The 14,759-nt window shown below is 36.4% G+C and overlaps 4 protein-coding genes across 4 annotated transcripts; 2 read left to right on the forward strand and 2 right to left on the reverse strand.

Moving 5' to 3' along the window:
* Positions 1-191: 191 nt before the first annotated feature.
* LOC111791190 (putative xyloglucan endotransglucosylase/hydrolase protein 6) lies at positions 192-1,661 on the reverse strand. The gene is made up of 4 exons (XM_023672442.2): positions 1,424-1,661; positions 1,209-1,309; positions 929-1,125; positions 192-852 (listed from the first exon to the last, which is right to left on the reverse strand). The coding sequence occupies exons 1-4, from the start codon at positions 1,605-1,607 to the stop codon at positions 459-461; spliced, it is 876 nt and encodes a 291-aa protein (XP_023528210.2). The 5' UTR covers positions 1,608-1,661; the 3' UTR covers positions 192-458.
* A 3,225-nt stretch (positions 1,662-4,886) lies between these two features.
* Positions 4,887-6,230, forward strand: LOC111804859 (putative xyloglucan endotransglucosylase/hydrolase protein 7). The gene is made up of 4 exons (XM_023689665.2): positions 4,887-5,094; positions 5,235-5,335; positions 5,419-5,615; positions 5,690-6,230. The coding sequence occupies exons 1-4, from the start codon at positions 4,914-4,916 to the stop codon at positions 6,078-6,080; spliced, it is 870 nt and encodes a 289-aa protein (XP_023545433.2). The 5' UTR covers positions 4,887-4,913; the 3' UTR covers positions 6,081-6,230.
* A 759-nt stretch (positions 6,231-6,989) lies between these two features.
* Positions 6,990-9,362, forward strand: LOC111804877 (cytochrome c oxidase subunit 6a, mitochondrial). The gene is made up of 4 exons (XM_023689688.2): positions 6,990-7,176; positions 8,119-8,225; positions 8,347-8,389; positions 9,091-9,362. Exons 1-4 carry the CDS (start codon positions 7,065-7,067, stop codon positions 9,123-9,125), a joined length of 297 nt encoding a protein of 98 aa, XP_023545456.1. The 5' UTR covers positions 6,990-7,064; the 3' UTR covers positions 9,126-9,362.
* A 1,777-nt stretch (positions 9,363-11,139) lies between these two features.
* HSL2 (HAESA-like 2) lies at positions 11,140-14,443 on the reverse strand. The gene is made up of 2 exons (XM_023689636.2): positions 11,797-14,443; positions 11,140-11,709 (listed from the first exon to the last, which is right to left on the reverse strand). Exons 1-2 carry the CDS (start codon positions 14,387-14,389, stop codon positions 11,360-11,362), a joined length of 2,943 nt encoding a protein of 980 aa, XP_023545404.2. The 5' UTR covers positions 14,390-14,443; the 3' UTR covers positions 11,140-11,359.
* Between the last annotated feature and the right edge of the window lie 316 nt (positions 14,444-14,759).

Here is a 14,759-nt window from a genome sequence, read left to right on the forward strand (position 1 = left end):
TATACCTTCTTTTATTCCGTGTAGCCGGAGATGTAATCTTTCTTGGATCGAATATTATAATATTTTACATATAGATCAACTTATATGTTGAAAAGTAAGTAAGTACATTCTTTATCGTGTGTAAAAAGTATGAACATGGATTATATTACTAAAATGACATATTAAATCGAATAAGAAACTAAGAACCCCAATTTCGGAATCGAAATCAAATGATTTAACTTGAGGAAATGAAATACATACATAGAGAATAGTATATATTTTGTTGGAGCAGCCCTACATCAGGCTTCATCCAAACAACGACAAAATGTAATCACATTAATTCGCCTTTTTGGTTTTGCATGGCCAGCTTCACATCCTCATATGCAGCACACCAAAGTTTTAAACGTATATGAAATGCAGTAAATACATATGTAATTATATAGATATATATATATATAAATTATTGATTCCACCGCAGTTTAGAGATTGTCCGCAGTGCACTCCTTGGGGGTTTGAGGGTAACGAGACTTGTCGGTGCAATAGTCATAGATCATATGGTTGGCTCGGACCCATTGGTAACTCTTGGCTTGAGCAGGGTTTAGTGTCCTGTAGGCTGGGCCTTCCCACCAATTGTTGGGGTTCGAAGGGCAGTTTGCAGGGCCTGGGACAGGGCATCCCTCGATGTCAAAGTCTTTGTAATAAGCATAGAATGGGGCTTTCTTCCAATCAATCTTCTCCAAACCACCCCTTGTCGCCCAGTCATCGGCTTCCCATAGCGTCGAATACACTCCCATTGGCTGTTGCTTTGGGTATGGAATTCCTTTGGCTTCGTTGTTCTTGTATACCCTAATGGGGATGTCATCCACAGCAAATCTGCATACAGTGTAAATGGGTATTACATGCATTATCCGCACAAGATCCATTTCATCCATACATTATCCTAACTTACATGATTAGCGAATGAGACCACGAGATTGAATAAGTATGGAAATCAGCTGAAGGGTCGAACCAAAGATTCACTCTTTGCTCTCTATCACCCTTTCCATGAGCATAGATGTTTGTTTGAACGGTGTATGGCTGTCCAGTCCTATTTCCCAAGAACTCAAAGTCTAATTCGTCACGTATTGTATCTGTGTCTGAGTTCATCTGCAATAAAACATTATAATTGGATTTGATTTCAAGTTATGTTATACTAAAATTAAGCCAAGTGAGGTTTGATTGTAACTTACATAAAAGGCAGTCACTGTTCCAGCAGAGTCACCTGGGACGAGTTTAATCTTCATGCTAACTTTTCCGAACAAGTATTGACGTTTGGAAGCAAACCCACATCCTAAAAATCCAGCCACATTCAGGTGAGATTTTGATTGAAACAAAAATTGAGATTTGGCATCATGGTAAAGGGACATGTATCCCACATATATTGATTGAAAAATAAGCATTTCACCTGAATTTTGGTCGAGAACAAGTTGAATTCCCCGCCCACCATCGAGTTGCCTGACATGGTTATCCGCCCAGGTCACCCTAAAATCCTCAAGAAAAGTGGCGGGGCGACCTGAAACAGCGATGGACAATGCAACAACACAGAGGCAAACAACACCAAGGGCATTGAAGCTTCTTCTCAAAGCCATGGGTAAGGATATAGTAATAAAAGAGGGAAGATTTGAATGTGATATGGGAAAGAAGAAATGAGAGGGTTTTTATAGATACGAAAAGGGATATGAATAGGTGAGTGAGATTAATGAGGAAATGAAATGGAAAATGGGCATCGCATTGCAGCCCACAGCTTTGGATACAGCTAATAATTTAGGGCCTACTTCAGAAGCTGTACTGTTTGAAGTGACGTTGTTGGGTGCTTCATCTTTCGTTTGGGTTTGGATACAGTATCCATGTTTACTCAATCCACTTATAGGAATAGTCAATGAATGTAAGGGTTTGAATGCAAGTCCTGGCCGTCAAGAGTTGCTCAAATTGTGTTGCCTACCCACAAAGGTAATCTATCTAAGGAATTTTTCTTCCCTGGAACACTTTGTCTATTCACCAAAATTTTATCTTAAAATAAGTGTCCAAGGAATATCTTAAATCTTCTATTTTTAGTTTTTGTGGGTAGAATAGAATGTACTTCTTACTCCTTCAAATTGCTTTCCCTTCTTCCAACTTTAATACCTTCATTCATTAACATCCCAAAAAAAAAAAAAAAAAAAAATTATCCTTATAAGAGCGAAGATTATCCTCACAAACCAACACATTTTCTTTTAGTATAATTTGTCACCCAACATAGAATTGCTCCAAGCAAAACATGATTAACCATAGAGTTCTTGTGATTGAGTCATTGAAAAAAAAGATGCATCTTATTGATATAGATAGTGATTTTCAATTCTGTTAAATCTTTTTTAGTCATTATATCATTAAGATTGCTCTGGTTAAGATGTGGTTTCTTTTCATTTATGTAACTTCATTAACTGTTCTACGAAAGAGGGAGACAAATGGAGATGTGTAAACAACCGAATTAAATGGAAAAATAGGGAGAGAAAAGGAACGTAGAATTGGAGGAATGTGTAGTTGTGTTTCAGAAATAGCATGGCTGATAGATAAGCTTTCTTTTCCATTCACTGATAACACCCCAAATAATTTAAAGGGATCCAAACCCATAGCCCTACATATCATCTTCTCTTCCTTGCCTTTCACATCCATACAACAATCCCACGTGGGTTCCCCACCCCTATAACTCTCCCCATTAAAACCAAACACAACCACCTCTCATCCTCTCCTCTTAGATTCAAACACCCATCCTTTTAAACTAATTTCGATATAGCTTAATAAATAAGATATCAATATCATAAAAAATAAGAGTTCGTTCTCTACGTATTAAACTAAACCTCGGGTGATATTGGGTGGGGTTTATTAAGAGAACGAAATGAATTATTTGTAGGGCTTATTGCAAATTGCAGGTTGGTTCATGCATTTCCACCAAAGTTTGCATGAATGATGTATTTATGAAATGGTGCAGCATTCTCTGGATTTGTTTATTGGTTTAAGCCAAATCCACCAGCTGGTCGCGGCGGAACCTGGCTGATGTTGACTCCGTACCAGCTTTTCACTTTCTCTACCCATTTTATGTTCTTTCGTAAAAGTGCTAGCCACCGATCTAATTACCTATCATTCAAAACAAAAAAAGAAAAAAATCAATCTTATAGTTGAATAGTTAAATTGATTGAGTTATCGAGTTATATCAACATACAACTTAAATTTATCTACAAAATCAGAGAAATAATTTTGCATCTGACATTATTTTCCAAAAAGAAAATTGCAAGACTAATAATTGAAATTGATATGATTGTATACTTTTTTAACAATATAAGATCATTCCAAATAAGTACTTTTCATTTCTTAAATAAATTTAAATATTAAGAAAGACAGCTCACCCAAAAAGTGAACAATAAAAAAGGTGTTTTTCTTAGTTCTGCATGATTTAAAAAATATAACAAATAATATGGAACAATTATATGATAATTAGATGTCTTCTTTCTTCAAAATTTTGGTTTCTGCTTAATATTATAAATATTTATTAGTTTTTTAAAAAATTAATTTATAGAAAATTATAAATCAAGAACTACAATTTTTTTTAGAAAATAAAATCTCCTCTCTTGCCTTTTTCTCCTCTTAAAGTTTTATATCTTAAATAATTTCTACTACCATTCAATCATATGACAAAAAATAAAATCTATATTTATTACATTAGCTCATCCAATAAATTATAATTTTAAAATTAATAAATTGTGCAATTCCATTATTGTGGAAAGTGACATGATAACCTCTAAATGAATTGACTTGACTAGAATATAGTTCAAAATAATTAACTAAAATTTTGCTCAATTTTTTAGTATATTTTATATTTGTATTGAAAAAAAATATATATATCAAACACCTTCATGAATAGAATATTGAATTTATTTCTTTCATCTGAAATGCAATGCATGTTCTAAAAGAACATAATGGAGAGGGATGAACATGGTTTGTTTATATTTTTGACATGGACTTTACATAGTCTATGTAAGATCTATACATGATTATGCTTAATTATGATTATGGGACGAGGTCACTCCCTCATGTTAAAAATTGTGTGTCAAAATACATTAGTGCACTATATTGGGACTCTAAATAATTGTCAACTATATCTCTAATAGTAACTGAGAGTCATTTATGGCTAACTCACATATGTATCTTAGTTGACAAGTATTGTATCGCCCTCCTATATTAGGATGCTATTCTAATGGGGCTATAGAGAATTAACAACTACCTCCAACAATGAATGAGTCATTTATGTTAACCCATGTAGAAGGTTTACACAACAGAAAAGCCGATGGATTGAAACCGAAGAAACGTTTGGATGATACACATTCACTTTCTTTCGACTACCAATTGACCAATGTCCAGTGTCATGGTCATACTTGTCCAAGACATGTCGCCCATGGCTGTCTTGGACAAGCATGACCGTGACACCCAACCTCTCAATTCTGAATTATATTTACTCAAGTATTCATCACCTTTTAATTACTATTCCAATAACTAATTTTAGTTGGGGCAGCAGTATTAATAAACATTCCACGCATCGCAATTGTAAGCTTTTTGGTTGTCTTTTGTGAAGAATTATTATTCTTGAAGAGAAAAAGAAATAGAACCCCATGTTCAAGATAAGGCCAAAGAATGCACGAAGAGAAATAAAATTAAACAAAAAAAAAAAAAAAAAAAAAAAGTTGAGTTGGTGAAGGTAGGGCCTCGTTACGGGTTGTGATTAGCTGTATGGAAAGCTAAGTTGTGAAGGTAGAGATTTCCCATTTCAATTTTTTATTAATCTCTGTGACCCACTTTCTTTTATTACCCCTCTATAAAGCCTCTCCTTTGTTCTATGAAATATCACATTCAAACTCATACCCATGGCTTTCAGAAGTTTCAATGCCATTGCTTTTGTTTGCGTGTGTTTTGTTGCATTTTTCATCGTTGTTTCATGTCGGCCGGCCACTTTTCTTGAGGATTTTAGAGTCACCTGGGCGGATAACCATATCAGGCAACTCGATGGTGGGCGGGGAATTCAACTCGTTCTAGACCAAAATTCAGGTGAAATGCTCGTATTTATATATTTACCCACTTAATTTGTTTATGGAAAGCACACATTTTAAGGACATTAAGTTAATTTTAATGCAATTTAAATTTTTTACATGAATAAGAAGCCTCAACTCTAAAAATTTATGATTTAGGATGTGGGTTTGCTTCCAAACGTCAATACTTGTTCGGAAAAGTGAGTATGAAGATCAAACTCGTCCCTGGCGACTCTGCAGGAACAGTGACTGCCTTTTATGTAAGTTACAATTAAACATAAGCTAACTTAATTTTAGTGTAAAATAATTTTAAATTAAATTTAATCACAATGTTTCATTGTAGATGAACTCAGACACAGACACAATACGTGATGAATTAGACTTTGAGTTCTTGGGAAATAGAACCGGGCAGCCATACACAGTTCAAACAAATATCTACGCTCATGGGAAAGGCGATAGAGAGCAAAGAGTGAACCTTTGGTTCGACCCTTCCGCTGATTTCCATACTTATTCAATCTCGTGGTCTCATACGCGAATCATGTAAGTTGTGATAAAATATTTTGATGATAAATATAGTACGTATTGCATATAATACTTATTTACATTGTATGCAGATTTGCTGTGGATGAGATCCCCATAAGAGTGTACAAGAACAACGAAGCCAGAGGAATTCCATACCCAAAGCAACAGCCAATGGGAGTGTATTCGACGCTGTGGGAAGCCGATGACTGGGCGACAAGAGGTGGTTTGGAGAAGATTGATTGGAAGAAAGCTCCATTCTATGCTTATTACAAAGACTTTGACATCGAGGGGTGCCCTGTCCCAGGCCCTGCAAACTGCCCTTCGAACCCCAACAATTGGTGGGAAGGCCCAGCATATCGATCACTCACGCCCACGCAAGCTAGAAATTACAGATGGGTTCGTATGAACCATATGATTTATGACTATTGCACCGACAAATCTCGCTACCCCATCACCCCGCCAGAGTGCATTGCTGGAATATGAAATGTTTAAAAAATGCAGAGATGGTCCATAGGAGATACCTAGAGAAAGTAATTATTATTGAACGGAAATTGTCATAGGAAACCCATATGTATAATTTGTCATTGTCACAACTTTAATTATCCTTGTCACCAATAAATATTGTTTATGATATGCTTTCAATAATAACAAACCAGTTAATTTATGTACTTTCAGAATAAGTATTTAGTATGTCAATTTGAGCTTACCTTAATTTTAATGGATTAAAATATATATTTTTAATTAAAATAGAAGAGATTTGGTGACATGTTTATTCAATTTTATTAACAAAGATACAAAATTTAAACAAACAATAAGACCCTTAATACACAAACGGGCCGACACTCCGAGATAACCTTCTCTATTACTATATAACTTTCTAAGGCTCTCCACCTCGATTGGCAGTTATCAATACGTGAACAAAAAAAGGTAGAATGATGTTAGTATAACAATATTCAGTAAATAGTCTATTGGTAAGTTCTCATTGCATTTGATCCTAATAAAGCTACCATAGACTTTTCTCTCTTTAGGAAGTTGAGGGCTAATTTCGGAAATTAATATCCTTCGACTTTTAAAAAAAATTTAAAAAATTCTTAACATTATTATACTCTATCAATAAACGTTTTTAACATTAAAAAGATTTAAAAATATTTTTATTAATTTATCATAATAGTTGATAAAATTATAATTTTGAAACAAATGTAAAGTGTAAGGATAAAGAAGAAACTATCAACTCAACATATTTAATCTAGTAATTGACATATACTATTTCTCTAAATTTAATTTTTTTTTTTTTTTGCAATTTGTGGGAAATTCCTTTATAGACCTCCTCTCTCTCGCACGTGCCGAGATCACACGTTTGGGGAAGTTTTGGTGAAAGGGCTCTCGATCGAAATTGCAAGGGTATGGTCATTTCAATTATAACTCGGGCATTGGCGATTTGTTAGAGAAAGAGAGAGTCAAAAGAGAATGTCAATGGCGACGATCCGATCCAATCTTCTTCGCGCTGCCTTCCGCGGTGCCTCTCGGAACTCCGCTCAGCCTAAACGCGGCTTTTCGTCCTCTGCTCACGACGATGCTCGTAAGTCTCTCTCTCGGTATTTCTGGATATGTTTTTTTCTCTTTATTGACGGAATTTTTCTTGTTACTTTTGGCAACTTCGTTTAGCCCATTCATTTTCCTGGCCTATTTTTAATTATTGAATCGTGTTCAGAAATTTGGACCAAGATAATTTGGTCGGGCGCTCTTTGTCCTTTTAGATTGCAAGTCTTGCAACGGGAGGTTTTTTTTCCTTAAATTTTAAATTCAGATTTAAATGTTATTATTCGATAGTTTTGTTAAATCATAGTATGGGATGGGAGTATATACATGACATATTTGACAATTAACTGTAGATAGGGTTTCCAGTCGCTGAAGGAGTAGTTTTGATTTGAAGTTCGAGGTAAGGAAAAAGACAAGAGGGGCAAAAGCTTCCTGTTCCATTACTGAGTGGCAACAATATCATTCTTGATTTCTGTAATTACATAAAAATGCTTTCTAAAGTCTTAGATGTGGCTTGTGGTAGGTTCAGTTTCCTTTTGATTTCACATAAATACGACATGAAGGAAAGGGAATATGCAGTAAGTTTATTAGACGGTTTAGGGCTTTAGTTAAAAAAAATTCTCCTCTGGGAAGTTTATACACCTCTAATCCTACGCCTGCCTCTTATTTCTTTATTTCCCCCATTTTTTCTTTCTTTCTTTTCCCCACACAATTCTGGGTTGCGAGTAAGGGGACGAACATTATTCTGTGTTTTGAGGTGATTTCAGTAATCTGTGAATTTATTTTATATTGATCCACCATAACATATACTTGATGGTGGCCTTTACTTAGTTGGGTACAAATTATGTATTGTTATTTTTAAATACTATTTCAGACTTATAGTGTACAAGCAAGTGGGAGAGAAAAATTTTATGCAGGAGCGCAATGATGCTTGTACTGCCTATGCTTTATCTCTCATACAAATTTTCTTTCTTTACTTCAGTTGAAACGGCAAAATGGGAGAAGATTACTTATGCAGGCATTGCAGCCTGCACCACTTTAGCATTCTATAATCTATCAAAGGGCCACCCCCACCATGAAGAGCCCCCTGTGAGCTACAACTTTAGTCAATTTATAATTTTCCTACCACTTCTCAATATCCTAGTTGCATTATTCATTGTACTCTCATGTGTGGCCAATTCATTTTTGTTTGGGTTTTTATTGTATGCAGGCATACCCATATTTGCACATACGCAATAAAGAGTTCCCATGGGGTAAGTTTCCATTGCATTACAAGTTCTATGACATCTTTTATATCTCTTGGCAGTCGCAATTTGGGTTTTGATGAGGTAACTAGAACTGGATGCTGCAGTGATGTCATATAGTATATATTTACTGGATGCCAAGCAAACTTACAGATATCTTGTAACTAATATATTTACTGCTAACTTGGCAGCTAGCAACTAATATGCTCATAAATACCTCGTTCAGCTTGCTAACAGTTTTTAGTCCTATTATATAACCTTGTCCTTTCATTAACCCAACTCTCACTACTTTTAAATGCTCCATGGTCAAATTTCTAATGGTAGTTCAACAGCTTCCTCTTTCTGTTGGTCGATCATCTCAAGGGTCTATGGATACTTCTGGGATAAAAGTGTTTGTAAGCTGTTTCCAAGAAGTAAACATTTTAGAATAAAAGTTATATGTTTTTGTAACTGTTTTCGACAGTTGCTTCTCTCAGTATATTTTAGAAGAACTGCAGTTGAAATGTTAAACAAACGAAAAAGTCATAGCATCATCGTAGGAAAAAGAGCTGGAGATGATGTACCACGGCATTTTTCAGAACTGGTTGAATTTGATCGATGATCTTATATTCGTTCATCTTTGCTCTCTGCTCGTTGCTCATTTGCTCCTTTTCTGTTTATTATTTATTGTGAAAATAATATTGTTTTATTTTCAATCCCTTTTGCATCAGGTCCCGATGGTCTCTTTGAGGTGAAACATCACTGAGGACTATTTTGGTTCAAGGGGACATCGAGCATGGTAATTCTACTTCTCATTTGGTTCATATCAGAAAGACTCGTTGACCCGTTTGGTTGGATTTTTCTTTTTAATGATGCGTGGGCCATTTTGCATTTGTTAAATGCTAGCAGGGTCCTATGTGAATGAATCATGGTTTAATTTCTTGTGTTGTCAAGACTATCCTTCCTGATTAATAAGCCAAACTTTCCACCATTCTAAGGCTCAGTTTGCAGTATGCTGTGTTTGGATTGAAATGTGAGTTTGTAAGTAATAATAGTATTTGAGGTGGTGATGTTTACTTGGTAAACTGAAGCAGTTGTTTGGTTTATCAACAAAGTTGGAATAGGAACTTCGATTTATAAATATTAACGATACATTTTTATTTAAATAATATTTTAATATTTAATAATTAAAAATATATTTTTATTTAAATCATATTTAAATAAAATATCTTAACGTGTATTTAACTCCAAATCAAATATATTTCTCATTTATATGTGATATTAAATATATTAAATATTAATTTAAACCTTTCAAATTCTTTCAACTAAATTTATTTTTAACAAGGGCGTTGAACTTTTATGACTTTTAATGCAATATAGAATAAATTGTGTCTATGAACAAACATGTTATTTATGGTCGAATTATAAACTAAGTCTTTCTTGAGTAGTGAGAGGGTATGATCTCAATACTCTACTCAAATCAACACTTAGGAACTACTTATCTATTTTCTTGTATGCAATAAACAAATTCCATCTCATAAGATTACGTTTCCAATCGAGGACAAACATTGACAAGCAGTAGTTTACATCTCATTGAAGATTGAGTCACATATGATCACTTTATAAAATATTATATTTTCAATTAATAGAGTTATAAAGAGAAATTGAAAATTTTGTAGTTTAGTCTTATATAATCTTATTGGGAGATCTCGGTTCGAAAAGAGAATGAAGCATTAGTGTGTGGAAATCTCTCATTCCAACAAAGAAGCATTAGTGTGTGGGTGGAAATCTCTCACGGGAAGATGTGTTCCAGCAAAGACGCTAGGCCCCAAAGGGTGATTGATTAATCTCACATCGGTTGAGAAAGAGAATAAAATATTGTTTATAAGTGTGTGAAAAAAATGGACGTCCTTATATAAATTGTTTTATTAATAAATGAGAAGCGGATTCTATCACAATTCCCGACACATGGTTCCTACCTATCAGCATTTCTTGTAGCCATAAACTCTATTGACTTGCAGCCATAGTTGAATAACAGTTACAAAATTTAGCAAGTGGTTTAAATTAAAACAGTCGCAATAAAAGTAGGGAGCGCATTTTAGTATGACATGGAAGTAGAGATTACAACAGTTAAACTACCAAAGAAGAGAAGTGACAAAATTTTGTAGGTTTCGAGACAACAAAATCTTTGTAACCGACAATGATCCAACCCTGTCAAGAAAAAATTACCAGTAATATAAAATAGGAATTAATAATTTTTTTTTGAACGTTCATAAGTTTTTAAAGAATCCACGTTCAATCATGATGAATTCTTTGTAGAAAATCTTTTGAATGTACGCCGCTAATAAGATATATCAAAATTGAACGGAAGTCAAACTCACTCATTTCAGTCATTCCAAGAATGTAATACTTTTCATGAAATTATATATTCTTCTCCATATTTTAGTTCAACATTAACTTATATCATACTCTTGACAAACACTAAATTAGGATTCATAATTTCTAGATATTAAATATACGTAATTACAAACGTTGAAACTACAATAAGACCTTATTTGTGGTCGAAGAGAGATGTCTCACAATCATGTTATAGCCTCACAAACACACACAAAAAATCCCATTTTGTCAAATTAGTGGTTTTTGCTTGTACGCTATTTAATTCGAGTCAACTCAACGAGTATCAAGAGCATTGCTCAAGATTCTCACAAGTTACATCCCATACGTCTTTAGGTGGCCACGGGTAATGGACCACATGCAATACTCTCCATCTCAACCAAAGATAACAATAAAACAAAGTTAATTCTCACTATAATTAAAAATGACAAACGTTTATATTTCTCATTTGTTATAATTTCTAATGTGTTCGTGACATTAGAAATTATAACTAATGAGATTAAATTCATTGAAGATAAAAGAAAAAAACCTACGGCTTTAGATTAGTTCATCTCATTCAAGTAAATGCTACTATATATTAAGACTAAGTAAGAAAAAACTAAAGGTTCATGACTTAGAAGGAGGGAGTTTGGTGTCTCTTATCATCTCAACTACTTTTCTCATGGAAGGTCTGTCAATGGGCAAAGCAGAGGTACAAAGCACAGCCACATCCAAAATCTTCGCTATCTCCTCTACTTCACATGTTCTTGGATCCAACTTTTCATCAATTATCTCATCCAAGCTCAACCCTTTCTCCTCAACCTCTGCTAAAGCAGCCTCCGTTACCCATTTCACGATATCTCTGTTCTCCCCAAAACTCGGGTCGTTTGGTCGCTTCCCCGTCACTAACTCCATCAAAACTACTCCAAAGCTATACACGTCACTCTTCTCCGTTACCTTCATAGTATATCCATATTCTGCAATGCAATTCAAAATATTAAGATTAATATGAGTTGTAGTATGATTAAAAACTTAAAAGGCTTTAGCTTTTAGATGTTGCATACCGGGAGCAATATAGCCGTAGGAGCCAGCGATGCGAGACATGACACCAGCATCGTTGCCCTCTGTCTGGCGTTCCAGCGTCTTTGCCAGACCAAAATCAGCCACTCGAGGGCAAAATTCAGCGTCCAACAGAATGTTGTTGCTCTTCACGTCGCGATGGATTATTGGAGGGACGCAGTCATGGTGCAGATAAGCTAATCCCTGAGCCGCTCCCATGGCGATGTTCAATCTTTTCGACCAATCTGATAAAGCTTCGGATTTGTTCTCGTGTAGAACATCTCCTAAGCTTCCATTCTCCATGTACTCGTACACAAGGATTCTACTTCCTTCGCCATTGCTGCAACTGAATATCAACTTCACAATATTGGCATGCCGGATCCGACCCAACGTCTCAACTTCCGATTGGAAAACCGATTCAATATCCGATTGGTTGTGGCCTCTCCACAGACTTTTGGCGGCTACGGTCTGACCTGTTTTCAGATTCACTTTGAATACTGTACCCGAACCGCCCGACCCGATTATATTCCCTTTGGTTAGATGAGGAATTACATCTTCTTCGTCGAACCCGACCCTTTGGAACTTGGTCGCCGTCCATGGAGATTTGGATTTGCCCAACAGATTCATCTTGAATTTGATTACCCAAATGAGAGACCCGATGAGAACGAAAGCTAGAACTGAGAGAATCACCACAACATAGAAGCTTGAGGGTTTGGATTTCGAGCACCGCCTCAGTGGCTTCAAATCCGAGCTACAGAGACCCGGATTACCCAGTAAACTACCGACGAACTGTTCGTTGTCGAGGCCGGATGGAACTTTTCCGGTCAATTTGTTGTTCGATAAATTGAATTGGTCCGGTTTCAGCTTTGTCAATTCCTCGGGGATTTCGCCGGAGAGTAAATTTGAAGAGAGATCCAAGTACGTTAGGACCGGTAAATCGCCAAGCTGAGGCGGAATCTTGCCGGTAAATTGATTATGGGACAGATTTAGCTCGGTTAGTTCTTTCCAGAACTGAACCAACTTGGGAATTTCGCCGGCGAACTGGTTTTCTTGCATGTCGAGCTTTTGAAGTTTCTGCAACTCTGTTATACAAGAAGGAACTCCACCGGAGAATTTGTTCCTGCTGATGTCAAACCGAACTAGCTCTTTCAATTTGCAAATCTCCTCTGGCAACTGGCCGGAGAAGTTGTTACCGGAAATCAACAACACTTGGAGATCGCGAGCGAGACTTATCGCCGGCGGAATGGAGCCCTGAAATTGATTATCCGACATCTGTATGCTATTAAGCTTAGGGAGTTTCCAGAACGAGTCCGGTACCTCGCCGGAAAGTTGATTGTCCTCGATTCTGGCATATACAAGAGAATCACAAGCGCCGTACGATTCTGGGAAATTCCCAGAGAAGCTGTTGCTGAATAAAATAAATTTCTGAAGGCGGTTTTGTTGGCAGAGAAATTTCGGAATATTACCTTCGAAATGGTTGGAAGAGAAATCAATCTCAGTAAAGGGAGAGTTGAGACCCAAATTTTGGGGAAGTGTCCCAGAAAAGCTATTGTTGAACAGTTTCAAATCTGTAAGATGTGGGCTCGAAGCTAAACTCTCCGGAAACTCCCCTTCCAGGAAATTGTCATTGAGATGCAGAATTTGTAGAGGGATCGCAGCAAATTTATCCGGTAACTTTCCGGTGAGACTATTCTGCGAGAGGTCGAGACGTGACAGAGAAGTCCAATTACCGATGCTGTCTGGCAATTCACCGGAGATTCGGTTATTGTAGAGTTGGATACTCTTTATGCTCCTGAGTCCGCCGATTGAATCCGGGAGCGGGCCAGATATCGAATTGAAAGTTAAATCAAGATTGGTAAGCATAGCAAGTTTTCCGATGGAACCAGGAATGGGTCCGATGAGATTTGCTGTGGTTATAAACATATTTTCGAGTTTTGACAGGTTTCCGTATTCGGACGGTAAGGGACTCGGTTTGAAGGGATTATAAGCGATGGCCATTTCGGTTAGCTGACTGAGATTTCCCAGAACAGAGGGGACAGGGCCGTCAAGCAAATTCATCGTCAAACGAAGCACTCTGAGCGCCGGCAACTGGCCGAAACTGAGAGGAACATCGCCGGTGAAATTATTGGAGGAGAGATCGAGAATTTGAAGCTGTGTGAAAAGAGGGGAAAACTCGGGCAGCCTACCGACAAGTAGATTAGAGGAAAGATTGAGGAGTTGGAGGTGAGAACAGAGAGAGAAGGAAGGGGAGAGTAAAGTTCCATTGATGTTGGTGACTGTGATAGAAAGGTTTTGAAGGGTGGGAATCCGGCAGAAATCGTATGGAAATCCGCCGGCGATGTTGGAAGTGGTCAAATTAATGGCAAGAACAGAAAAGTTAGTGGAATCGCAGGTGATGCCTGTCCAAGAACAGGGGGTGTGAGCTTGGTTGGGAACCCAATCCTTCAAAGCTCCATCGGGATCGTCGAGATGGGTGTTCTTGACACGAATCAGAATATCGTAGTCGACGTTGGAGAAGAGACCCACAGCGAAGAAGTGGAAGAAGGAGAGAGTGAAAAGCAGAAAGACAGAGGATGGTGGAAAGTTCAAAAATGGCATCTTTAGAGAAAGAGAGAGAGAGAGAGAGAGAGAGGGCGGTGATTTTGGATTGGTAATGGATGATGAAACAGAGGTTTGGATTTATAAGTGGAGTGTGGAAATTGTGAGATACATACATGATGTGAACCAAGCAAATCATTTTTAATTTATTTTATTTTTATTTCAAAAACAAATAAATAAAATATTTTAGAATACGGGAAAGAGAAAAGAATCACTTTTTTCTAATTAATTAATGGGTGGGTAAATTAGATTTAATTACATGAAACGTGATTCCTTTTTATTTTTTGGGAAAAGTAAAAAATAATAATAATAATAAAATGAAGGAGCTTGGTTACTAAATTCCATTTTACAGCTAACACTATAAGGAGTG

Source organism: Cucurbita pepo, chromosome 1 (genome assembly GCF_057944985.1).
Source record: "Cucurbita pepo subsp. pepo isolate OVF chromosome 1, ASM5794498v1, whole genome shotgun sequence".
NCBI classification, from domain to species: Eukaryota; Viridiplantae; Streptophyta; class Magnoliopsida; order Cucurbitales; family Cucurbitaceae; genus Cucurbita; species Cucurbita pepo.